Source organism: Phyllostomus discolor, chromosome 3 (assembly GCF_004126475.2).
Source record: "Phyllostomus discolor isolate MPI-MPIP mPhyDis1 chromosome 3, mPhyDis1.pri.v3, whole genome shotgun sequence".
Classification (NCBI taxonomy): Eukaryota; Metazoa; Chordata; class Mammalia; order Chiroptera; family Phyllostomidae; genus Phyllostomus; species Phyllostomus discolor.
Genome location: NC_040905.2, coordinates 48505464 through 48532009, shown reverse-complemented (window position 1 = coordinate 48532009; position 26546 = coordinate 48505464). Strand labels below are relative to the sequence as shown.

The 26546-nt window shown below is 44.8% G+C and overlaps 1 protein-coding gene across 6 annotated transcripts in view; it reads left to right on the top strand.

Moving 5' to 3' along the window:
- LHFPL2 (LHFPL tetraspan subfamily member 2) overlaps window positions 1-25330 on the top strand; it is a 147506-nt gene extending 122176 nt beyond the window's left edge. For 5 of the 6 annotated variants that reach the window (XM_028516114.2, XM_036020454.1, XM_036020450.1 and 2 more), the window contains 2 exons: window positions 624-1269; window positions 21240-25330. In XM_028516114.2, coding sequence (XP_028371915.1) covers window positions 843-1269; window positions 21240-21496 — 684 coding nt within the window. In that variant the 5' untranslated portion in view covers window positions 624-842 and the 3' untranslated portion in view covers window positions 21497-25330. The remainder of the gene's footprint in view (window positions 1-623; window positions 1270-21239) is intronic. The other variant, XM_028516104.2, reaches the window with a different exon arrangement.
- Window positions 25331-26546: the final 1216 nt, after the last annotated feature.

The window sequence follows — 26546 nt, the reverse complement described above, 5'->3', positions numbered from 1 at the left end:
ATTAGGTGTTGCTGCTCTCTACTGTTAAGCAAAAACTTGGTGTAAGTTTTTTTCAAAACTTAGTTGGTCTGAAAACTTAGTTGGTCTGGTATCAAAACAGCCAGCAAAAAGCCCCATAAACTTTAAAAACGCGTATCCAGTCTGTTGATGGTTCACTGCCATTTATATCTAGATCTGTCTGGAACCCTGTGCTGTTCTAAAAAGGTGATGGAGCTGGAGCCCCTGTACCGTTGGGCGGCCCTGGAGTGGGTGCGGTTGGGGGGAGGGGAGTCCTCTGCCGCTGCCTGGAGATAAAGAGAACCGCCAGTCATTTGTAAGAGTATGGAAAGGGAGACCCGGAAACAAAGGAGACCAACAAATGCGCTAAGAAGGGCTGCGTGCTGGCTGGGGACCAGGATCTGCTCCAGCAAGTTCCTGCGGGGACCTGCGGGCAGCCTGGGCGGGAAGGGTCAGCTGTGGGAGTGGAAGGCTGCCTTAAGGGCAGCTGCGCGGGGCGGTTCACCTCCGTGGCCGCGGGGCAGCCAGAGCTCACACTTGGGTTTGGGGCCGGCAAACTTGCCTTGCCGGCGCCGCGCTGCAGGGGCGGGGCCTGGCGCTGCTGACCGACGCCTCTCTTTCTCCAGTAGGTGAGGCTTTGGAGGCCAGGCTCCCGAGCTCCGACATGGCAGCATGACACCCAGACGGCGCCCCCAGAGGCTGGGAGAAAGGAGCCCCCGGCTGTGGGAGTGAGTGCCCCCCAACAGCGACTGCCTTCCGAGGCCGCCTGTACCTCCTTCCCCACCGGCTTCTTTTATTAGTAACCCGTGGATTCCTCTGATTCTTTTTCCGCCTCGAACACCAATATGTGTCATGTCATTGTCACCTGTCGCTCGATGCTCTGGACCCTCCTGAGTATTGTGGTGGCTTTTGCAGAGCTCATTGCCTTCATGAGCGAAGTCTGGCTGATTGGAAAACCCAAGACCCGCGGCAGCGCTCAGCCCGATGAGCTGAGCGGCCCCTCGGAGCCCTACCACCCCACTCTGGGCATCTATAACCGCTGCATCCGCAAGTCCAGGGTGCAGAATGCCACGCAAGTGACAGTGTGTGGGCCCTACGCTGAGAACTTTGGTGAGATTGCCAGTGGCTTCTGGCAGGCCACAGCGATCTTCTTGGCCTTCGGCATCTTCATCCTCTGCACAGTGGCCCTGGTGTCTGTCTTCACCATGTGTGTACAGAGCATTATGAAGAAAAGTATTTTCAACGTCTGCGGGCTGTTGCAAGGAATCGCAGGTAAGTGTGTGAGGGAGAGGGAAGGGGCCCGAGAACAGGATGGGCTCTGCGTGTGCAGGGCACACACTTGCTTACTCCTTTATTGATGGTTTTGAAGACCCTCTTCTGTCTGGTGAGGTTGACTTTGGAAAGAGTATTCTCAACAACATGAGCGTCCTGCCCTGGTCACTCCCCATTCCGTTTTACCCTCCTCTGAAAGAGGTGTCTGTTGTCTGCTCTCACGTGCTCCTCTTCATCACTATTTCCTCTGGTTCTAAGTTGTTGGGTTTTATTGGAGTAACTACTCCTGCTTGCTTTTCCCACTAAATTAAAAGCATGCTTCCCATGCAGTGCATCCACCAGAGAGCTGGGTCCCACCTGCAGTGAGCACTCTGTGCAGAAGGAATGTGCATGTGAGATATCATTCAGGAGCCCTGGCAGTTGCCACAGGCTGTCAGCCCCAGGCACAGTCAGGATGGTTTCAGCTTTGGTGGGGGAAGAAGCAGGTTTGGGATTAGTATCAACTGCTCCGACTTGAATGTCCTGGTTTAAGCTGTTTCCTGGAGCCTGTTGAATGTTCTATGCAAATGAGAAAATGTAAACTAACTTCCACTTTCCAGGGATTTCTCACTAATGAACTGGTTAGAAATCAGTGGAGAGAAAAGTATGAGCTCTTCATAGTGATCCGGATGGGAGGCTGTGGGCTGCAAGAAAGCCTCCAAGGCCACCAGTTCTTTCATGGGCTTTGCCACGTGGCTGTGAAAGGTGGATACTGAACCAAGGGGAGGTGGGGGAGCAGTCTGCCTAGGCTCAAGGGGCATGTTCTAGAGGGTGGAAAAGCACGTGCGTGTGTGCACACAAGTTCACACACAGCAGTGAAGACATCCTCAAGGAAGCAGAGGGATAGACTTTCTGATTTTTCAAACAATCATAACCAAGTTAGTTATTAACCTGAACTCTGACAGAAGAAGCAGTAACCACCTACAAGCCTTTCTGAAGGGCACAAGCCACACACACAGAACCCCTCGGCAGTGAGGACAGACACTGAGACTGGTGTCCGGGCTTGTGAAGAAACAGCTAAATGAATTCCCTCTAGTCTGCCTTATAGCAAACTCTTGAGCTCAGCAGGGCTGGCTTCCAAGGAAACAGATCAAACAAGAGTTTTGGGTTTTTTCCCAAATAGCTGATAAGATGTTTTTCGTTCCTCACATCTTGCCCGGGGACAGGGGGGTGCACATGTGTGTATGTGGGTGGAAGAAGGGTAATAGGCTCAGAGAAATGGCAGAGGACCTGCTGCACAATCCCGGTCTGTTTGCATGGGGGACACGCTCAGGGCACACCTCACAATCCCGTCCCTTTGAGCCGTACCAGGGATGACCCCGACACCCACAGGCGGTCACAGAATTTGGGAAGCCAGGATTCTAATTTTTAGCGTTGCTACTAACTTGAAGTTTTACTTGAGATAAATGCACCACCTCTCTGCATCCTGGAATTCTTCTGAAAAATAGGAGACTGGAAAATTTGACCTTTATAATCTTAGATGTTGATTCTTTGACACTCATTGTCCCCTTTTTGACTCACTTGTGAAATCTGAAGTTTATCCCCTTCTGCTTGTCATGTTGCCTCCCAGAAACGTTAAAGAAGGTGGGTTTCAAAGCCCACTCCTCCGTCTTGTCGGAGAAGTGCCCCTGACACACAGCGCCTCCGCGGCCCGTGCGTGTGCGCACCTGCGCATCCTCGAACTTCCGTGGAGAAGTACTGCCAAAGGCTTTTAGAAAGTCATTATGAACACACAGATGAAGGGAAGTCAGCACACAATTTATTAGCCCTGTTGAAGAGTTCTGGTTGACTAGAGGGGCAATTTCCCATGCATTTATGGTGAATTTTATCATATGCTGGTATGCAGGTGGAATGGGTTTGTCACCCTGAGAAAGGGTGCCTTCTAGCACATCAGTGGACATCTACAGTATGGGGTGGCCATCCTGGGCCACAGTACCACAGCCTGTCTAATGGTCAGGCGGAAGCCATGTGTGGACACCCTTCCATCCTGAAGACTGTTTGCATGCAGCTGTTAATAAGGTGTTTAGTCCAGTGAATTCTACCTCTAAGAAAGCAGGTTAGTCCAACACACCTTTTGGTGCTCTTGTTTGCTACTTCACAGAAGTGGCAAGATTAGTACGTGTCTTCAGTATTGTTCACACACTCCAGTAAGTTATTTCTGACTTCTCTCTTTTCGTCTTTCTTCCTCTTTTTTTCTCTGTCTCTATGCATCAGGCCTCTGGGAAGAAGGGTTGAGGAGGAAAAAAGTAGAAGCATACTCTGGGTGCAAATCTGTTGGTCACATGTCTTTTCCAAAGTTTAGATTTTCTAAAAGAAATCTTAACTTTCTCCCCACCCTCACCACTTATGTTCCCCATGTGTACACATAGGATATTAAAAAGTCTGAAATTACTCAAAATTTTAAATTGGCAGGAGGCAGAGATTCCTGTATGCTCAGACTATCTGTCTCTCTAGGGCCCACTGAAGTACAGGAGAAGCTGTTGCTTCTCTCCTTCCAGCTGTGCAGCATCCCTGAGAAAAAATCATGGGAGCTCTGGCTGGTGTGGCTCAGGGGATTGAGTGCCGGCCTGCGAACCAAAAGGTTGCTGGTTCGATTCCTTGTCAAGGCACATGCCTGGGTTGCGGGCTGGGTCCCCATTTGGGGGTGAACAAGAGGCAACCAGTCAATGTTTCTCTCCCTCTCTTCTCCTCTCTCTGAAAATAAATAAAATCTTAAAAAAAAAAAAAAGGAATCATGGGAAAGGACTAAGCACTAGTCAGCCAACTCTCATGTTAGGGTTGCAGGGAGGCGTCTGTCTGTAAGGGATAATCAGTGGGCTCTTTCTCCCTCGTGGGTTCCACACCAGGCAGTTCAAGCCAAAATAAATGACAGCCGTGGTCCTTGAATCTGTAGCTGAGAAAGTTTGTGTGGCTGAAGCAGCTGACTTGCTTTCCATCCTCTTGGCCAATCTGCAGTAGCATCTGGTCAGCTCCAGCCTCGCCAAGGACTTGTTGCAGCTGTGAGCATCGCTCTTTCCTCTCCCCTTGCCCCCTTTCTCTCAGCCCTGCCTGGAGGCTGTCCACACCGAAACAAATGGTGAGAAAGGAGGCTATTACTAGAGCAACAAAAGGATACTCTTTGGAAATATACTCAGACTGTTTATTCTAACAACTTTCATTTTGGCAAAAATGGCAGTTTTGTAATATGCAACTGGATGAAAAACTGCAAGATATTGTAAGCATATACCTTTACTACACCTAATTTTAAAGAATAGGCCACAGGTGTTATATCCCTTTATCGTCTATAAAAAAATGAATCATTGAAATATTGACATTTTGATTTTAGAAGCCGGGTGTGAAAGAATCTGTGTCTTTAGTGGAAATCTCAAGATCTGGGTTACTTAAAAAATAGTAGTAATACAGCACAACTCTTCCTGTTGCGTTGACCCAGATAGCAGGGTTTGCTTTCGGGGCCCATTAGGCAGGCACCCAGCTGATGCTCCGAAACCCTGGTGCATGAACGCCCTTGGTGCTCCACACCCACTCCCAGTACCAGTGAAAAGTTCCAGCCTCACCTGGCCCTGGGTCGGTCCTGGCCGCACCTTAAAGTGGCTGTGAAATGTTGACAAATTGACCTCACTTCTCTAAGCCTCAGTTTTCTCATTTGCAAAATGAGTATAAAAGTAGCACATACTTCAGGGTGGTTTTGAGGATTAAATTACAATACATAATATATGAGAAAGGCTTAAACACAGGGCTTGGCCCATAGCAAATAATAAGTGGTAGCTATATACGATAATTAAAATATTGGTTTTCTTGGCAAGTTTTAGTATATTTTCTATGCTCCCTAGAATTGCTGCATTCTAAGGAATAGGAGTGTCTTTTCTGATCTTTGGAATTGGCCCTGTTCTATCAACCATGACTGTGCTGTCTAGTGCTATTCCCTGGCCCCTTAAAAGCCTGCCCGTGTTGGGGCCGAAGGCTATAGAGCAGTCCCGTGACTTTGGTGTGACTGAAGCAGAAGCTAGCATTTGAACTGACAAGGAAGCAAAGAACTTCTTTCAACCCTCTTCCCCTGGACATACGCATTCTCCATTGCTTTCCTTTCTGGAGGCACAGCTGAGCCTTGACTGCAGGTGGCTTCTCAGGCTCCCCTGCAGAATAAATCACAGGCTGATTGGTCTTCATTGGTGAGGACTCGCCCAGGACTTGGCAGAGCCAAAAACACACATCAGTTCACAGCCTTCTGGGATTCATTACAAAAGCTGGGTAATCGGCCAGCAGGGTGCTTTTGCCAGCTGTCTTCCTTAGGTTGTGACCTGGATGTAATCCATAGTGAAACCGTAGAATGCAAAGATCCAGGTTTTCCATGACAGCATCAAGCAGTTTGTTTTTGGAAATGCATAAAGGGTTCTCTCAGAACTCTGTGGAATCCCCAGTGACTCAGGTTTGGGACAGAAGCCATTACAATGAGCTCAGGATTTGGCTCATTGTGCTGGCGTGGACTATTCCACTGGGGTTGCCACGAGGGTTGAACTAGCTCATGGGAGGCCAGGCCTGGCCGCCTGCTGTCGTCCAGTCTCCCCTCACGTGCGTGTTTGCTTCTTTGTGTCTGCTTGGCTCTCATGCTCTCTACTCCCTGCAGCCCTCTATCTGTCTACATCCGCCTCAGTCCAGCAGGACTGCTCCAGCAAGCTGCTCCCCAGGTCCGTTCAGACAGATTGCCGTGGGGCTGAGCTCTGCCTCTGCCGGGTGGGGGCACAGAGTGCGCGCGTGGGGACTGCTCCCTGCTGTGGCAGCTCAGGGCCTGGTGTGTGCAGACTCAGCTTTTCTTGGAAGTGAGCAATAATTGAGGATGGAGAACAATATGAAAAAAGAAGGGAAAAGGAAGGGAATAACAGGAGAAGAATTCAAGAAGAGTGGAGGGCTTTTGCCTTCGCTGCTTGTGGAATTGCTTTGTCATAAATCGGAATGTCTGGGGAAGTATGGATAGGCGTATGAAATATACCCTGATCGCTACCCAGGACTTAGTATTCTGATTGCTGCTTTTCACAGGGTGAAAAATAACCTTAGCATCAAGAAAGTAACCACAACTCAACGTGGTCCCAACAACCACTTTGACTTAGCCTGTGCCCTACCCGTTCACTCCCAGGCCACAAAGACAGCTGGGGCATTGTGGAGGGGAGAGGAATCAGCAGAGGGGCTTGGAAAGCCTAACGAAAGGGGAAGAGATTTCTGGCTTTCACAGGGACCTTGCCCCATTAAGTTACCCCTGAAAAGTCCACCTGGCCTTCTCTGAGAAGGTCACCCAACTTCAAAATATCCTCAGAGAAAAGGCATGAGGAAAGGAGAGGGTGCATCTCCTGCTTTTCTTCCTCCTGAGGCGGCGGCACTGGAAGCTTTTGACCATCAAATGGAAACTTCCCCAGACATTCCGATTTATGACAGGTAATGCCTCCGCCGGAGTCGGTTCTGACAGTTCTGTGTCTAAATCAGTGTAAGAACACTACTGGTTATGACACATTTATGAATTCATCAACCATTAGTAATCCTTTGGTAAAAAATAAAGAATGTAGAAATGTTCTAAGGCAGCCAGAATTAAATTTCAATGTGAGGAGTTTTTATTGAATGCCTACTAAGTGCAAAAATCTGTAGACTCAGGTCTACAAATTCTTGATTTTCTACTCCCAAATCTGTATTAGAGTAATTTTTCATAAACTACCCTACAGAAGCAAAAAAAAATATGCATGCATATCATTATGTATAAAGAGAACAAAGAACTCAACTGTATCATTAGATAAAAAACTACTGTCTAAAAGCAAGTGGATCAACAAGACACTAATTTAAGTAAATCTAGGGACCAGATCTATTTTTAAAGAATCAGTTGGAAAATCTAGAAGAAAATGGTAACTCTCTTAAAATTCAGATATAGCCATTGATGTGCAAATAAAATGTGGAAAGTGGCTTGCCATGATAACCACTCAATTGTAGCCATAAATTATCACAGAGTCATGGATGATCTATGTTCAGATTCCATTAACAAATAATCGCTTACGTGTGGCTCTGCATACTTACACAGGAGTTCAGAGCTCAATGCAATGATGGTATGCTAAGCTGTGATGCTGCTTCAAAAGTAACCTGCATCTCCTATGAAGAGCGTAGGCAACCCTATTTGTAAGTTCAATTACTGCATGCAATATTCTCAGTAGCTTTATTAAATGGCTAGCAATCTCTTTTCCTTTTTAAAGATAGCCTCAGTACAGATGCAATCTAAAATACACATATTGAGCAAATGAAGCTAATATTAAAAATTTCAAACCGAAATGCAGTGGCTGTGTTCCACATTTCAGGGCTAACCACAGGAACTTCCTGTTGAAAAGACAGCACCTGGTTCGTTGCAGGAATTAGCGTTATCTGGACCCCAAGACCTCAGCAGGAAAGAAATCTACTGATTGTCCTGAATATTTCATAGCTGAGTAACTAAAATTTTTTGTGCCTTTTACTCTACTGTATACTGCATTTTATTTATTTTGGCAGCTTATTTTGAATTATCAATGTAATTTTGGTTAAAGTCAAGCAGGAGCACCTTTTTAACCCTACATGTCAGATGAATAATTTATCAAGAAAATGTTTCATAAATTCCTCCCAGTTGCATATAAACAGTTCAGAAAACAGCCTCTCACTTGGAATGCGAAGCAAAACTTTATCACTAACTCCTGGGAAAGAATAACCTGGCTACACTGGTTCGTTGGGATGCATTTTTCCAGTTAGGAATTAAGGCTGTAGAAACAGTCAGTGAAGTCATTTGAACATAAACATGAGTCACTGCTGAGACAGATGTAGGGAGGCTTCCACGAGGCAGAAATGTGTAGTTCTTGTCAGTTGTTTCTCCACACATTCTAAGGGCATCTGACCATTCTTAACTGACGGTCACTAATTCAGAGTAATTACAACAGAAACTTCCTCTTGAGGCCGTGGTTGTGAGATCTTTTTATGACAGCTGTGCTCTGATTGTCTTCCAAAGAATTCTTTCCGTTGCTCTGTCATCTGTTCTCCAGCCCCCACCCTGGAAGAGGAGTTTTCTTGCCAATTTTAATTCCATGGGAGTGTTTTTAGTAGAAGACGAATACCCTACTAGACTCTTCCAGGAAGACGGTATGAGCATTAATACACACATTTTTAAAAAACTGACTCCTGATCCTTCATTTTTCCTCTCCTTCCCCTCAGAAAATCCTTCTGGTTCAAAACCTCCAACATTATTGATCATGTAATAAACTGACATGTAGCTATAATCTGCTCTACAAAGACACTGGGGTCATCTGCTGAAAACCCCTTTCATTACCAGTGGACCCTCTGACCTCCAGTTCTTGGCCTGGCTGTAAAAGCACAGTTATTAAATATCAAAGTTGAGCCCAGGCTAGCTTGTCCATAAACTCTTGAAACTTTAAATCCAGGCACAATAAAAACAAGTTTAGATACTGGACTCCAAAGAAATAGAGAACCCAGACAGAGAGAACCTCCTTACTCTGTACGTTGTTACTACTTACATGGTAAACAAATGTGATTCTTAAAACAGGGCCCCCACCCTAACACAGGCACCCTCTGCAGGGCCCCCCCCCAAGGGCCGCCTCTCAGTAGACACTCTCCCAGGAGTTACTGTCTTTTGAACAAGCGCGGGTCCACCTGTGCTGAGGTTTCCACCAGCCCACAGCAAATACAAGAGAAACAAGGACAGTAAAGATTTTATAGAGCTCAACGTAATTCAATGTAAAGAACTGTCCATTGTTCTTAGATTACATTCTGTAGCCTTCTGGTGTTGAAAATATATGATGAGAGGAGACACTGGTTATTTTCAGTGTTCTTATATTAGCGGAGTTAAAGCACCGCCCCATTTTTCTGGCTGTTGTACTATTGGATGGAATCCAGACATGTGGAGGAACCACTGTTCTAGAATACAAACAGGGGTGCCTTTTTTTCAAAGATTTATCCGTGGTGTTCAGAAGAGGGCCTGCTATGTACATAATAGGTGCTCAGTAAGTCTATGTTCACTGTGCTAGCACAGCTGTAAGTTTCTGGGTATTTGAAGAGTAAAGGATTTAGGAAATGCTGGTAAGTCTCAATTCTGACATGGGCTCTGACCACCCAGTTACAGTGTAAATAATGGAGCCATCCTATGAAGAACCAATGAGAGTCATTTCAGAACTGGCAATCACTAAAACCAAAGTCTGTTTGGGCTTTACAGAATAAATTTGTATTAAAAATTGAAAAACTTTATTGGGCAAAGGGATTTCAAAGTTATAGAATAAATAAAGGTAGCAATTCTTGGGCAGAAATCCTTGACTCATGTTATAATACTTTGTATCACTCTTAGTTATAAATTCCATTCAAATACTCCTGACTCTGAATGGCTAACAGAAATTTTAGTACTGAGGCTGGTGCCCTGCCCTGGCCTCTGAAGAAGTCAAGTGGGTTGGAGTATCAATACCGATCAGCTTGGGGGCTTGGGAGGCAGAGGACCAGAACTCTCCTTGGGTAGCAGAGGCCTGAGGGCCACCATCCCGGTGTCTGTATGACCAAGAGCAAGACTTCATGAGTGCCAGATGCCAGAAATTGAGAGCAATGTCCCCTGCACGTGGACAATGAGACAAACAGATGTCTGTTAATACAGGATTAACTCAAGCCTACCGTGTACGAATAATGGCTCAAAGATTCAGGGACAGGAGGAGGTCAGGAAAGACGAAGATCTTCAGCTCTGCTCTGTGAATTAAGGGAGGCTCCTTGAAGGAGGTGAGGTGGTTGAGCAATGATAATGGCCTCACCTGCTGGAGGAGGGATGTAATTTGAGGGTGAGAATGTTGTCAGTGCTGGACTTTGATCAGCCGCATGTGTCTGCTGGAGAGGACACAGGGTGTTTTGTCTGTGTGTGTGTGTTGTAGGTGGGTGTGCAATTTTAGAAGGTTCCCAAGCATACAGAATCTCAGAGCAGAGACTATAATGTAAGTGGAACACTGCTTACATCTTTTCCCTCTGGTATCTGATGAGTTTTGTGATTTGCAGTTTTTTGCTCATACAGGTATTCCACACTCTGCAGAGGAGGACATCATGGCAAACCTTATGTTGTTCTGACCTTGTCACTAGGTTTTCTTTCTAAAGGTTACTTTGGCTAAAGGCAGCCATTCCAAAGTGGCATCTAAGTTGCAACAAGTAGGCTTGCAACCCTCACTTTGGAATGCAAGAGAAGGTGTGAATGGAACTTATCTTTTTGTTGTCTTGCTGTGTGGTCAGTGTGCCTGACAATAGGTGACCCTTGGTTTTGGTACAGCCTTCCCCTCCCCCTCATCGCTTCACCATCCCTTTGTAGTCCTGTGGTTTTCTTTCTTTCTTAAAAAATATTTTATTGTTGTTCAATTAAAGTTATCTGCATTTCTCCCCCACCATTACTCCCCACCCCTGCCAAACCCACCTCCCTCCCTTGCTTCCACCCTCCTCCCTTGCTTCCACCCTCCTCCTTGGTTTTGTCCATATGTATAGTTTTTGAAAACCCTCCCCCCACCCCTCTGGTTACTCTCAGATTGTTCTTAATTTCAATGTCTCTGGTTATATTTTGCTTGCTTTTTTCTTTTGTTGATTATGTTCCAGTTAAAGGTGAGATCATATGGCATTTGTCCCTCACTGCCTGGCTTATTTCACTTGGCATAATGCTCTCCTGTTCTATTCACACTGTGTTGCGAAGGGTAGGAGCTCCTTCTTTCTTTCTGCTGCATAGCATTTCATTGTGTAAATGTACCATAGTTTTTGACCCACTCATTTACTGATGCACACTTAGGTTGCTTCCAGCACTTGGCTATTGTAAATTGTGCTGCTATGAACATTGGGGTGCATGGGTTTTTTGGATTGGTGTTTCAGGGTTCTTAGGGTATAATCCCAGCAGTGGGATTGCTGGGTCAAAAGGCAGTTCCAGTTTCAGTTTTCTGAGGAAATTCCATACTGTTTTCTACCATGGCGGCATCAGTCTGCATTCCCACCAGCAGTGCATGGGGTTCCCTTTTCTCCACATCCTCACTGGCACTTGTTTGTTGATTTGTTTATGATGACCATTCTGACCTGTGTAAAGTGGTATCTCATTGTGGTTTTAATTTGCATCTCTGATGGCTAGTGATGCTGAACATCTTTTCATATGTCTCTGGGCCCTCTGTGTGTCCTCCTTGAAGTATCTTTTCAAGTCCTTTGCCCATTTTTTAATTGGGCTTTATGTCTTCCTGCAGTGGAGCAGTGTGAGTTCTTGATGGAGATCCAACCCTTGTCCGAGGTACCATGGGCAAATATATTTTCCCACATAGTTGGTTTTCTTACTTGATAACTGTTCATCATTTGCTCTCTGACCTCTCACAGGTATAAGTATGCCAACATTTGAGTAAATTTAATTTCCTCTGTTCAGCTGGACAAATGCTTTTGTCCAAGAAACCAGTCTTTGGTTTGCAGTAAAGCCACAGTCTAGTATGATGCCAGGGGCAGGGGGACCCTGAAGCCATATGGCCTGGATTTAAGTCCCAGCTCCACCAGACTACCCGTGTAACCTAACTTAATGCCTCAGTTCCCTCATCTCTCTAATGGTGATACTAATAGTACCAACCTCATAAGACTGTTACAAGGAATAAATGAGTTGTTAGTGTTTAGTCAGGCACATTGTAGTACTCACAGCATGAGGTGCTATTATTATGACAATTATCAGTGTGATCGCTGAAAGGCTCTCATCTTACAAGATTCCAGCTTCAAAGTACTAGTAGTGAGTGTGCAGAATTGGGGGATGGTGTTTATAGCTCACTCTATGTCATCTTTCCTTGGAATCTACCATTTTTACCACAGAAGACCTTTCCAAAAGGTTCTTCCAAGGGTGTGAAGACTAGAAAGGAAATGGGGGTCAGAAATAGTGTGTGCAGAGGACTGTGTCACAGCACTGAGTGTGCACTGGGTGGAGACGCAGTAGTCAAGGAGTAGGGCGGCACACTGCTCACCTCTGTCAGTAAGTCTGCCACCTAATGGGAGTCCCTGTGAGCCTGAAATACATTCTCTGAGGCATCTAGGCAGCCTTGGAGCCAATGCCATTTTATTGTTAGACAAATGTATATGATGTCATGTAAGACTTCTATTTACTATCATTGTTCTAGTTTTCCAGGTAGCTGGAAAGTAGATGATAAAACATTTACTTGTCATTTTTATTTAAATTTTTACCCACGAAATTCTTTGAGTTGCACCTTTTCTTTCTTAAAATAAGAGTGTAAGGAACCTACTTTAGCCTTATCTTGGTGACAGGGATTTATCATGACAGTGTGTCTCCAAAGTCCCTGCACATGAGAACTATACAGGTTCATACCCTCATCTTTGGGAAGCAAATAGCTTGACAGCAAATGCAGTGGCAGGGAACTGGACGTGGTCTGCTCCGCTGTGCCTTCCTCAGAGTGCTGGCTACTACCTGACGACTGGCCCCGGGGTAATGTGACAGAGAAACCACCCCACCTAACAACAGCTGCTGACCTCCACGCACTGTTAGAGACCGACAATGTGACTTCCAACTGTCTGCACAGACGATGATTTGGGGGAAAATTAAAATTTAGACGGAAAAGAGAAGTAACTACACAGATGAATGTTAACTGGCTTGCATAAGGTTGTTGTATAATACTTTGTACATCAATCCTACCAATTGATGGTCTCAGACTAAGAGTTAAAAATTAAACATGCTTTTCCTCTACAGGAAGCAGAGAAAGTCTGCCTCCTTACCCCAAACCTGCCCCCCGCCTCCCCCACAGATTGAGACATTGTCCTCTGGGCTGCTGACCAGAGTAGGTGATTTCCTGGGCTGTAGAGAAGCTCTCTATTCTCCGCCTTCAGTGCTAACTCCTGTTCATTTTTCCACTCTCCAGGCTCATGCTGCTTCTAGATACCACCCTTACTTCTGCAGACTGCCATGGTGCATCTCCCTCATTTCCCCTTGTCTCCCCCTCTGCCCTCTGTCATTTTCCCGGACTTCTCCAGGTTTGTCCCTCGCTGCTACTCCCGTCCCAGCTGGTGCCCTGGGCAGCTCCCATGGGCCAGCTGCAGCCCATCTCTCTCGGCTGTCCTCACCGCAGCCAGGCATAGTTAGAAACCATCTCATAGTTCTGAGGCTAAACTGAAGCTGATCTCCAGATAACTGAACATTTATTATATGTAATTGACTTACTACTTTTTTCTATGTGATCTCCCAGCAAATAGCTATTTTCTGTGGTCAGAAAGGAACTTTCCAGTGCTTACTGTGAAGTGAAAGGCTGGGCCCATGGTTTGGAGCCTGCGTCTGTTTCCTTGGTGAGTGTGGCTGGCGTTGCGTTAACCAGAATTGTCAGCCCCGGGGACTCCTGGTACCAGATGGAGCTTTTCCTCCAACACTTACAGCATTTGGCCAGAACTTCCCACATTGGCTTCAATATTGATATCACAGCGCCCTATCTTTTCATTCACCCAAACATCTATTTCCTGGGCACCTTATTGTATGTCAGATATTGTTCTAGACAGTTGGGATACAAAGGTATAAATCATAAAGTTCTCTCTCCTCATGGACTTTACATTGAGGCTAATGGAGACAGACAATAAACTGAAAAAGTAAATTATATAGTATGTTAAAAGGTGATAGGTGCTGTGGAAGGAAAAGGAAAAAAAGGTAGCCAGGATTAAGAGGGGTTGTGTATGCTGGGATGAGGAGGAAGTGCAATATTAAATAGGAAGTCAGGGTAGGATTTAGTGAGAAGAGATTTAACCAAAGACTTGAAGGAGTTGGCCATGTGGGTAATCAGAAGAGAGAGCTTTCCAGGCAAAGGGACAGCTAGAATGAAGGCCAACAGGCTTTGCTGACAGAGTAATATGGGCTCTGAGAGGTGGGGGAGAGGAGTCAAAGATGGTTTTAAGGTTTTTGACTGCACCGGGTATAGCTGAACTCCTGTTTGTTGAGATGAGGTCCACAGGGTAAAGACCAGGTTTTAAAGTTAGAAGAGGGAATCAAGAGTTAGGTTTGGACACAGTTTTCAAGTACCTTGCCAGATATCCAAGTAGAGGTTGCAGGTCAAGAGTAAGCAGTTGGATATACAAATCTAGAGTTCAAAGCTGGAAATCAAAATTCAGGAGACCTCAGCCTAGAAACAGTATTTGAAGCCGTGGGACTAAGTGCGGTGCGTACAGACAATGTAGAGAAGAAGGCAAAGGATTGAGCCTGGGCTCCCGGTGTCTGGTTGGGGAGGTAGGAAGAACGTATGGCAAAGGGCACTGAGATAGAGAAGTCCCCCCAGGCTGCCTTCCCACCTGGAGCTAGAACACTGGCAGGTGGTCTGAAATTCACGCAGGACCATCTGTCTTAGTTTTCCATTAACCCAGTACTGTCAGTACTTTTTGAACTTCGCCGATTGAAGCTACCATCTCCAGTAAGCCTCTTGGAGCCATGTCCCAGAATGGGGATGGCAGACGGGAAGCTGTCACTCTCTTGCTGTGTTTGCCTTTCTTCCTGGTAGAGACAGTCTACCTGGCTCCAGGCGGGGCGGGGCGGGGGCTGTGACCTCCAGGCTTTGTGCTAGAGGGAACTGAGCTGAGTCAACAAAGCTGGCGCTCAGGCTCTGCTAGGCCCATACTCCAGACCCCTGAGTCACAGGGCAGACCTCACAGAGATGAACAACACTGGGTGACTCTTCTTTTCGTTTTCTTCAGAGATATGCTGAAAGGGGAATGGAGTCTCCTGCTACGAGTCAATGTCTGTTTCAAAGCCAGAAATGAGGGGAACTCTTAGCCTTTTTAACCTGTGACACACCCATGAGGTTTATTATGGTAAATGCTAAGACAAAACTGTGACATATCAAGAGGAGTAAAACTTTTTTTTTTTTTTGCCCTCAAGGGACTCAGAGTCCTGTTAGGGTACTGTTTGTCATATGCTCAGGGCTGAGAATTATGCCTGGCACTTAGTAACCAGGTATTAGTAGGTGACTCGGAGAGCAGCTGCTGGATAAATATGTAAAAATAACAATGTGACAGAGCTGAAGGGGGATGCGCACAGGGCGGTGGGAGCGCACAGAGGGTGACATTCTGGCAGAAGGTGACAGGTGTTTCACAGAGAGGTGACATTTGAACTAGGATGAAGGGGGCATTTCCAGGTAGATAAGTGCCCCCAGAGTCGGCATGAGTAAGAGCCCCCTGTTCAGGGAAGGTAATGCATATTGTATGACCAGAATACCTGAGTAGCTCAGGCCTGAAAGTATTTCAAGCCTGTGAAACCCTACACCACCCCTACTCCTCTGCCCGTAGTGGTCACTTACTACTGCTCCTGGCATTAGGACACGCACCTAGAATGCACTTGGGAGACACTCCTCGGGAATTACCTAGTTAGAGCCCAAATTTATCAAAAAGATACTAAGTTTGCTGTCAGCTGTCCTGTGAATGCACTCTCCAGAGGCAGTAGGGTAAGAGCTTTAGAATGAGCTCCCGTGGAAGCTAAGTGTGGCACCCCTCACTGGGGGCTTCTCCACAAGTTGCTGGCAGCAGTAACAGATGTTCTTCCTGTCTTTAGTAAATTTCCTTTGCGAACCAAGGTCTAGTCTGTCTTTACTATTTAGTCTAGAAGTCTGTCTGAAGAGGAAGAAGTGTGATTTCAAAAGTCTGCCTTGTTATTCTGTAGAAAGGAGCCAGCCTTTAGTTCTTATACTTTTCGGCCAGGAACAATGGCTTTCTTCTGTACCCACAAAAAAAACAAACAAACCGTGAGTCCATTCCCTCGGCCAGCAGGTTGGGGGAGAGTAGAGATTGTGTGACTGATCTGGAGGGGAGGAGGCGGCACTGAAACAGCCAAGGAAAGACTGAGAAATAGCCACGGAGCCTTTGCCCACATCCTCCGTGCACTGAAGGGCTGTGGCTCAGACTCGGCCCCCATTCCTGGCATCCCATATTCTTAAAGCTTGAGGTGGGCATCCTCAGACGAGTAAATATTATTTAATGTATTTAGCAATGCTTCGTCTTTCCAAAATTGGGGGCTTAGCTGATTATGGAGATGTTTTTCTTCCCACCTAAGGGGAGAAAACTGATCAGAACTTATAATACTCGGTACCACAATGTGTGATTCCAGGGCGGCAGCAAGAAAGTTACTTAAGCCCTGTAGTTCTGTGACTGGTTGATAGTTTATGCACACCCCACCTTCTGTTTGGCCTTCGGACATAACCAACAACCAAGTGGGTAATCCCTGGATGCACTCCAGATTGGGGACCAGAAACCCCATAGCCCGTTTGCAGCAGACTTGGTACTCTCTTGCCTGTTGTCTGGCCTGCCATTTCCAAAGTCAAGGACTTTAATTCGGTCTCATTAGTTGGCGTCATCAAGCCCGGTTGCAATTTGGGGCACAGATTTGCTCTCCCAGGCCTAGAATACGGCAATGTGGCAAAACAAGCCAGCCAACCGAGAGTCTCCGCTTTCTTTCCTGCTGGCACATTACGTTCTTACTGACTGGTGTCGACCAAAGTTATTTTACTGTTTTCCTCAGGGGCACAGAGGTTTAGGTATATTTTAAAACAAAACAAATTGCACTGACATTAGTCAAGTTTTATTAAGGGTCTACTATGTGTCAGGTGCTATTCTGAACACTAGCTTTATAGTAAACCAAATAAACAAAAACCCCTGCCCTCGTGGAGCTTAAAGTCTGGGATAGAAATGGGTAACAATCAAAGTAGCAAAGTAAAATGATATGTTGAACCATATGAAATGACTGTACACTTTTGTACATAAAAAAATCAAATATGACTCAAAGTAGTAACGTATTCTATGTCTGTAGTAAGTGCCAAGAAGAAATAACAAAGCAACGAAAGGGGGATGGCAAGTAGGGGAGAGGTTGGGGGTTGAAATTTTAAATAAAGTGGAACAGACAATCATGCTGAGAAGCTGGCATTTAAAGATGACCTGAAAGCTACCTGGTAGGAGAGTGCGGCAGGCGAGAAGAACAGCACGTGGCCAGGTTCCGAGCATGCCCGATGTGTCCGAGGGAGAGCCAGGGAGGGGGCCGTGTGGCTGGAGCAGAGGGCAAGGGTGTGAAAGGCAGCGGCGAGTTCATGTAGGTAATAAGGAGTTAGGTCAAATGGGGCCTGAAGGCCAGGGAAAGGAAGCTGGATTCTACTCAGAAATAGGAAACCTTTATGAGCTTTTTCTCAATAATTTTACTAGGAAGCAAAGGATTATGTTCAGATGGTGTTTGTGCTTCAGTAGGGGATGCTTATTAAGGCCAGAACAGCTGCTCAGGACCTTGTGAGGTGAGGCCTAGGGTGGCAGTCACCTGAGACGGCCACCTGAATCACTAAACTGTCTAAAATCCCTTTGATGGAAGAGTGTTTTCTAAATACCCAGACAGATGACGAGTGTGACTTTCATTTTTTGCTTACCTGAAGGCCCACTCTTTTCTTTACCAGACATAGGTCTTGGCATTAACCATGCTAAAGACAACTCCGATGAGTGCTGGGAAGAGTGGTCCATCAGCCAGGGCAGGGCACACAGTGTCAACTTCTTCCGCCCACCCCACCGAGAATCAGGATGGGGCACCGTGTTTTGTCTAGGCTGGGGTTAGGCTGAGAGCATGAGCTTTTGGTACCCTTCACCTCCACTAGGATTTGGACACATACCACAGTCCACTTTTTATCACCCATGCCCCCCTCCCCAGGGAATGCCCTGTGGGCTTATAAACACTGAGGAGTTGTGTTTGTTTGTTTTTTTTTTTAACTCACAAGCATGGCACCTTTTTGTGGTAAGTCCACTGTCATTCAGAAATTGGCCAGTAACAGCCGCTAAATTTTAAGGTGGCCTAAAGCACTTTGGGAATGTCAGCTGACCTCTCAGAAAAGGGGGCACGCAAGAAAGTGAGGGAGCAGTACTGGAGTGATGTTCCTGGCTGTACTGTGAAAAGGATCTCATAGGAAAATAAGGATTATATTATTTATTTTAAAACTGCAAACTTCCCAGAAGGACCTGAGGGAGCCAAATGGAGGTGTTCTGTGGCCCAGCACAGGGTAGCAAAGCTGCTACATGACAGCAAACTCCATGCTTTGTCTTTGGTCCCTATCATATTAACACATTGTATGCGGGAAACGTATTTATACGTTTTACATTGACTGGTAGTAGAGCGCACGATAAAAACAACCCGCAAACAATGTGTTAAAATGCATTAACTTTGACTACAGGGCTTAAGTCATGTAATATATACAACATGTGCCATTAATACTTAGTTGGAGCCACAATTCAAATATAATACGAACACTCTGCGCTTTAGAGTGTTTAGGAGCAGCTCATGTTTTGTCGCCTGGGGCCTGCACTAGAGCTTGGCAGTGAGGCTGCATGACACCGAGTACCCTGAACCCTGTGGAGTCCCAGCGATGGTGCCCGTGGCTCCCAGGCGGTAACTTAGGGCTGGAGGGAGAAACAAGATTCCATGTCCCTGGGGTGAGGCTTCCTAGGGAACAAGGTGGGGTTAATTAGGATTTATCAAGGACCTTGGAAACATAAAAGAATTAGCTCAACAATTTTTAGATCTCCCCAGCTGAGGAAGATCTGTTCTGATGGGGGTGGCTTATTCTTTCAAGGTACGAAATTGTAGCCTGGGTTCTCCCCTCTCTCCAAATTATTACACCTTTCAAAACATATCCTCAACACTAAGCTGACCTACTTACTCATAACTGGTATGGGAAGGGTCTGTGAAAGGCTTTAACGTATTGTCAGATGCAAGTCTCCATTCCTGTTTTTTACTGCTGTTATTGTTACAGATGTAGAAAGTACTGAGGTACTCCCAATACCTTATCAGTTGAACATTAGCCCACTTTACAGGTTAGGAATGTTAGGTTATAAGAGACTTTGCTAAGTCTCTTAGATTTCAGAGCTTGGAGTCAAACCTCTTAGTCGAAATTCTGAACTCTTAACTACTGACTGACCCATCTCCTAATTTAGTGAGTCCTGGCTGTGGTCCATTATCTTGATGGTTTCTGTTTGAGCTCACACTAGACCATAGGGGCTTTTCTGGTGTGTGATTTCAAGCCTTGAATTGACCCTGGATGCCCAAACCAAGAGTGCTGGTTCAATGCCTTGTGTGTTCCAGAGTACCAACACACCCTCCACTGGCGGCCTTATCCTTGGGGGAATTCACTCTGTGCTCTCTGTCACTTCCAACAGCATCTCTCCAAGATGCCTAGGTCTGCTGCACCTTTCCTTTATGCTTCCCAACCCCGGATTGCATTTCCCTAGCTACACATCGCTGCCTCCCTGCTCCCAGCACTCGGACCTACAGAGAAAGAGAGGATTGCAGGGTTGCAAAGCACCCTTTTTTTGAAAATGGGCTTATGTGCAGATTCTCTGTTCTAGTCGGAAGGCCTCCAGGAACTTTCTAGCAGGGGGGCAATACAATGAGGTTAATTTGGGAAGTAGGAACAGTCAGACCCAAAAACCCATTCTAGTCGTGAACTGCCAATGCTTGGAGAGCAGACCCCATCACAGGACAAAGACAGCTCTAAGAAAGATATGATCTGTGGTTTCAAACACGGTCCCTGATCTTTCTTCAAACCTCCCATTACCACAAATTCATTCATGTTCTTTCTGTGGGGAAGCTGCATTAAATGACTTGGAAGCTTTGGTGTGGTGAACCCAGAGAACTAAGCCAAGATTATTAGTTTATGAGGATAGAGTTGCTATTCCATGGTGTCTAAAGAACAGGTCTTCTGGGTTAAAAACCAGCAATCTTGATATGTAGGTGTCATGTTTAAGAAAAAAACGTTTTTCACCCCTGCCACAAAGAAGAAAGCCATACTCTTGCAGCATCCTTTCTACAGAGAAAGTTTCACTGGGTAAGATTTGGGGGCCCTCAGTCGCCTCTGTTATTTCAGGTTCCAGACTTCCTTGCCAGCAGCTTTGCTGTGTGACTGACTGGTAGCGGGGGCCAAGGCGAGGCCGGCAATGTACTTATTCTCAGATTCCCACAAGCACAAGGCAAACATCTAAAAGTAACTGTCCCTTTACATTTGTGCCACACTTGCCTCACCTTGGTCCTGGGGTAGCTCTTAACCCCGCTGGCAGGAAAAATAACTCACAGTTATACAGTGTGCAGTAAAGCTGTAAGGAACAGAAAGATGGATGTTTCATATGACAAGGTGGTAGGGTCAGCAAAATGGAAACAGCTTCTTAGTGTCTACTCCAGGCTGAGTTCACCTGATAGCATTCAGAACAAGAAAATAAATAAAATTACTGGTAAATTTGCAGTTTTTTTCTAAATATACATGTAAATATAAAATCTCTGTCCAAAGCATGCAGTTGTTTGTTGGTAGATGCCATCAGACAGACTCCTGTGGACTTGTTTAAAGCACTGACATCGGATTAAGATCTGGCCTCTTGCATTTAACCAGGGTGACATCAAATGGTTCTGTGTGAGTTACCTTAGACCAGGTGTTGTCAAACACTTTCTGCAAGTGGCCAGACAGTAAATATTTCAGGCCATAGGGTCTGGAACGACCACTCACTCTGCTGTTCCAGCATAAAAGCAGTCATAGGCAATCTGTAAATGAATGGGCATAGCTGTGTTCCAACAAAACTTTATTTATGTAAACAAGGCCACACTTACTTGGCCTTGGTTTGCCAACCTCCGCCTTAGACCAGAAGGGAAATGCTCACCTCGGTAAGAGCCCTGTGAGAAGAAACAGTAACAAGTTCATTTGCTTTTCTAGAAGAGAAATTATTAGTGGGTGCACATTCCAACATGTATAAAAGAGGCTTAAAATATTTCTAATAATGTGATGATGGTTATTGACCAGATCAGATTAATTGCATAAAACAGTCCCTAGTACTTGCTATTGCAGAAAGGACGGCATAGCCCAAAGCTGGCAAATGAAGTAACAATCGTAACAAATCTGTCCTCTTCTGCCCTGCAGGCCTGTTCCTTATCCTCGGTTTGATCCTCTACCCTGCTGGCTGGGGCTGCCCCAAGGCCGTGGTCTACTGTGGACACTATGCGTCAGCCTACAAACCTGGAGACTGCTCCCTGGGCTGGGCCTTTTATACTGCCATCGGTGGGACAGTCCTCACCTTCATCTGTGCCATCTTTTCTGCACAAGCAGAAATTGCCACCTCCAGTGACAAAGTACAGGAAGAAATTGAAGAGGGGAAAAACCTTATCTGCCTCCTTTAATTTGAAAGAGACATTAATGCCACTTTCCTCCTGGTGCAACCTTGTGAAACAGTCCACCTCTGGGTTCGTCATTTGAGTCAACTGAAGAACTAGCCTTAGTACCTACCAAAGCCACATTCCATAGCCCCGAGCCTTAAATGGACCGATGAGCGACAACATCTAGCTAAAGAGAGTGACTGCCCATGAGGGCCGCCATGCAAATTACGAGATGGAACATGGAAACAGTACATAAACCCTGACATGCAGTTGACACTGCATCTCCCCCGAGGCTCAATGAAGGATAATGATCAAAACCCTTAAAGCGGCGCTTCTCTGGTATCAGATCTTAAGACTGCAAGCCAGATCTGCTGGCTGTTCTGAGATGTGCATCTGCCACAAGCCTGCAGGCCTGTAAGCATCTCTGCCTCAGAATGAGGTTTGGTGTTTGTTTCCTCCTGGTTCTTTCAAGCTGTCTTAGTTGGAGACGACACACTTACTGGGGATAGGATGTGGGCTAGATGGCACAGCAAGATCTCTTGCTTAGCTCACCAAAGGGGTCCAGCAGGATCAGAGTGAAATCCTGTAGTGGGATTGATTTATGCGAGGCTGAATTCCAGGGTCAGGTGAATCAACTGAACTGTCATTCTAAGGTTAAAGAATAAGGACCTGTAAGATCATGAGAATAAAAGTACAAAATCCTCTAGTGGAGACATTCATTCCGCTTCCCAGCTAGCACCAGTACTGGCCCAGGCTCCTCTCCCACCAGAGGTCACATGATTCTCTCCCAGGGTTGGGGCTGTGCCGGCTGCCAAAGGAAAGTTCAGTCTGTTTCCTTGTTCCAGGGACAGACTTCTCCAAGCCGGCTGTGGCTCATTCAGATGTCACTGGGAGAACTTGCCAGAACCTCAGCACTTGCGGGGAGACCTTTTCCCACTGTTTGGTAACCGCACTGTAGTCAGCTATCTTTCCAACTCTGACAGCAGCAAAATGCCATTCTGTACATAAAAAAGGAGCTAATCATGGGACTAAAGTTTTTCTAGGTACTGGTGTTGATCCTGAGAGCGGACTGAAATAACCTTAAGTTACTGCACATGGTGAGCTGCATCAAAGGCTTCATTCCCAGGTAAACAGAGGAGAAAATTAATGCAAAGAGAGAGAGAGAGAGCTAGGCCAAGCTCATAGCACCTGCCTATACCTGTTTACAAAAAGAAATCAACTACCACTGTTAGAAAAGGGTTCAGGCGCTTTTAATCTAGTTTCTATAAATTACCAGTGTCATTGATTCAGGAAGGTAGTCTTAGCCATCACCTCAGATTTACTTCGGAATGATCCAAGTGGTCAGAAAAAACCTAGTCTGTTACTACGCTAAGGTCAGAACTGCAGAATGGTACAGACACACTCCACAGCAGCTTAAGCAAATAGAATGGACCTGACAGATTTCTGGAAGAACTAGATCTCATTGGGTTTATGAATCTGCTCACTGGAGGGCTTGCTTCATTTGGAAAATTTAATACACACCTTGTCTGGGAAGGGTACTGTGTGTTGAGTGCCACCAAGTAATAGAACCCTGATTCAGATTTTATAGCATTGCCCAAAGTGAATCTCTGAGAGCTGCGTGAGTCTAAACCCATGATTGGCTGCAGAAAAACTGATTGCTTTATGTACTGACAGAATGTAACTAAAGTTCTACTCCATTCTGGCCTTTGGCCTATTACCAGAAACTGCCTTTTCTTACAGATTAAGAGCTAAGGGCAAAAAGGGTAGGGGTTTGGAACCAGGCCTTAATGAGTTCACCATTCTTAGTCCAAAGTTCAGAATAAGAAAATGTAAATCCAATGACTTTCTCTGAAAAGAGGAGGGGTAAATACACAGCAGCCTAGGGTGAGAGCTCAGGAAACATTAATCCTGTCTCTGACACCTCACCAAAGCAGGTTACTCACGGCAGCCACTGGGCCAGGCTCCTCTACCCAACGGAGCATTTAGATGCTTTAACCAAGTCCCGATGCCACCACAGGAACTACTTTTCAAATCCTGGGATAATTTTCATTAAAAAAATTCATCACAAATTGTGTGTTTATTGTGATAAAAACAATTTTTTTATTGCCAGAAGATTCACTCAATTTTTTTTGTCTGTACATGACAGAAAACCTATTTTTTCTAACACGAATTTTACACCCTCCTTACAGACAAGCTGTCATAAGCCCAGAGGATCCTCTCAGCAAATCCCTCATCTATATGCTCGACTGCTCTTTGGTTAAAGTGGTAGTGTCACCCTTACACCACGCTGATAACAAAAGGCAGAAGTGCAAATGTAGCCTCTCTTGGTCAGAAGAAAGTCACTTGACAGTGTTTACTTCATTAGTCTGAGTGCTACAGAACACAGAAAAGCATATGCACACACAACCCCAAACCACTGAAGTACTTAAACACTGACTTAGTAAGCAGAGCAGAGATGGACTTTATGGGAGAGAGAGAAAGAGGTAATGTTGGGCCTTTGAAACCTTCAGTCCAATAGCCTGGCTTTGGTGGGGATGAATGTAGCCTCTGAAACCATGCTGATCTAGACCAAAACTGCAGAGCTGATTAAAAACCACTGAGTATGAGGAATATGTTAGAAAGAAATGTATTAAAAATAATTAGACTGATTGTTGACCCACACCTATTTTTCTAATAAACTTCTATTAATCACCTCAGTCTAAAAATCTAATATACCTGGACCATTACAACTACCAGAAAAGTCTTATTTATTTTTGCCTGCATTTGTGCTTATTAAAGTTTTGTGATGAGCTGGGCTTCTCAACTCCAAGAAGGCAGAAATGATTGCCTTGGATTCTGTGGATTCTTTAAACCTGTGTGCTAATTCAACAATGTTACATTAATTGTGTAAGGGTTTTTGTATAATTTTCAAACATCTGTGGTGTAATGATCTTTGTTAAAACATGTAAAGTGCCATAGTCTTTTTATGTGTAGCATATTTAAAACATATATGTGTATTATACATACACAAGTCTGTGTGAAAGATGTGCAATAACAAAGGTGTATGTATGTTTTGTTTTTTTTGGAAACTGGACAGGTGTCAGAACAGGGATTGTTTCTGTTTTGGCAGAGGAGAGTTAAACATTTTTGCCTTTAGGGCCTAGTATTTAAACCATAACAATTTTAATGCTACACAAACCTATGTGAAGAAAAGACTGGTATGAAATCACTTTTTTCTGGGTCTAGATTAATCACTCAGTTTATGTGAAGGTTAAGCTGGCAAGCCAGGCCCAGTTAATGCTAGTCTTTCATGTGAAATGTGAAGCTGCCCTTATTGCCTTTTTCTGTTAGTGTGATAGCTAGTAGCTGGTACATAATCACTAAGGAGCTATTTCTTAGCATGCTTTGATGACTGTGTTAATGCTAGACCACTGTTTAAGGGCTGATCTCACAACTTCTTAGCCATAAGAGTCTGGCTTAGAACAGACCTCTCTGTGCAATAACATGTGGCCACTGGAAATCCCTGGCCTGCATTTGATTTGGGCAGCAATGACTCCCATGGGCCAAACGAGTTAAAGGCACGACTGGGATTTCTTCTGAGACTGTGGTGAAACTCCTTCCGAGGCTGAGGGGGTCATTAGGTGCTCTGGAGGAACTCGGCACCACTTGATATTCAACAGCCACTTGAGCCAAATATAAAATTGTATTTACCGCTGATGGACTCAATTTGAGCCTCCTAATTTGTGGTTATCCTATTACATTGTAAACTAATTAATACATTGTTTGTCTAGCATTGATTAGGTTCCTGTGCATATGTATTTTCACAGCGTGCTCCCCTCCTCTCCCCAGATCTGAATTAAACCAGATTTTGCAAACTCATTCTGATTCTTTCAAATCTAAGTATATTTAAATATGATATGTAAAATTTGATCAGGAAAACGGCTATCAGTCAAATTTTATATTAAACACCAACTTATGTAATATTGATGATAGGGAAAAAGATACTCAGGTATTTTAACTATTCCATTCATTGATAACATGTACATCCGTACCTTAGGTTAGCTTTAACTTCAAGGCAGGGCATGCAATTTCTTCCTTGGAGGAGTCAGTGTAGTTAAATATAAAAAGAAAAAACCCTGTCAACAGAAGTATCTTAATTTTAAAGTAAAATCAAGTCATGACAACAGACAACACTGGTGATTTGGGGGCTGGGGATGGAGGTAGAAGAGGGGATGGGGTGACAAATGGCCATGTGAAAAAATGTATTTAGAAAATAAAGTAAAATTAAGAACTATGAAAGTGCTTCAAAGCATTAAAATGGCTTTTTTTTTTAAGGAAATATGTATAAAAATAAAGAAAAAAGTCTTATTATAGGTCACATTCTCCTACTCCAAACAAAAACACCAAAATTAAAAGCCCAACATGGAGCAGTTCTACATCCACATTTCCTAAAGGTAGTCTGACTGCAACAAACCCCATCGAGACACAGAATTCCCAAAGATGACACAGAAGCCCTTCTCGTAAACTCCTACTCAATTCTCCATAATATCTCATGAAGCATTTATCCAATAGAATAAAGAAAATGGTTATTTCTTTTCCTGAACTAGGGCCTCTGACAGCTGAAACTACATTTATGCTTTGGTTTCTACACATGACTGACAACTTCCAGGTTTCTAAAAGACACCAAAATTAAACTGACAAAATTATCCAAATCACTCAAGAAAAAAAATTTTCCAAGCAATTACGATCTAAATAATCCGAGCAAAATTGGAAATTTTCGGTTGTTTTTGCATCTCTTACTACATCTTTCCAAAGAGCTGATCCACAAAAGAAAGGACCCTGGCTTTAGATTTTGGCAGAGCTGGGGAACCACTTCATCCTCAGTGTCACTGGATGAGCTTTCCATGACGATCTTCCCAGAACACACTGCATTCGACTTCTTAGCCCTCCTTAAAATCCTCGCTTAACATAAAACTACTTAAGAACGGTCCTGACTATGCTTGACATTTCCTGTAAGTGGATTATTTCAGTAGATTTCCAACAATTCAAGTACCTCTTTCAACTCCAACAGTAAATAAGGGCATCAAAGAAAACT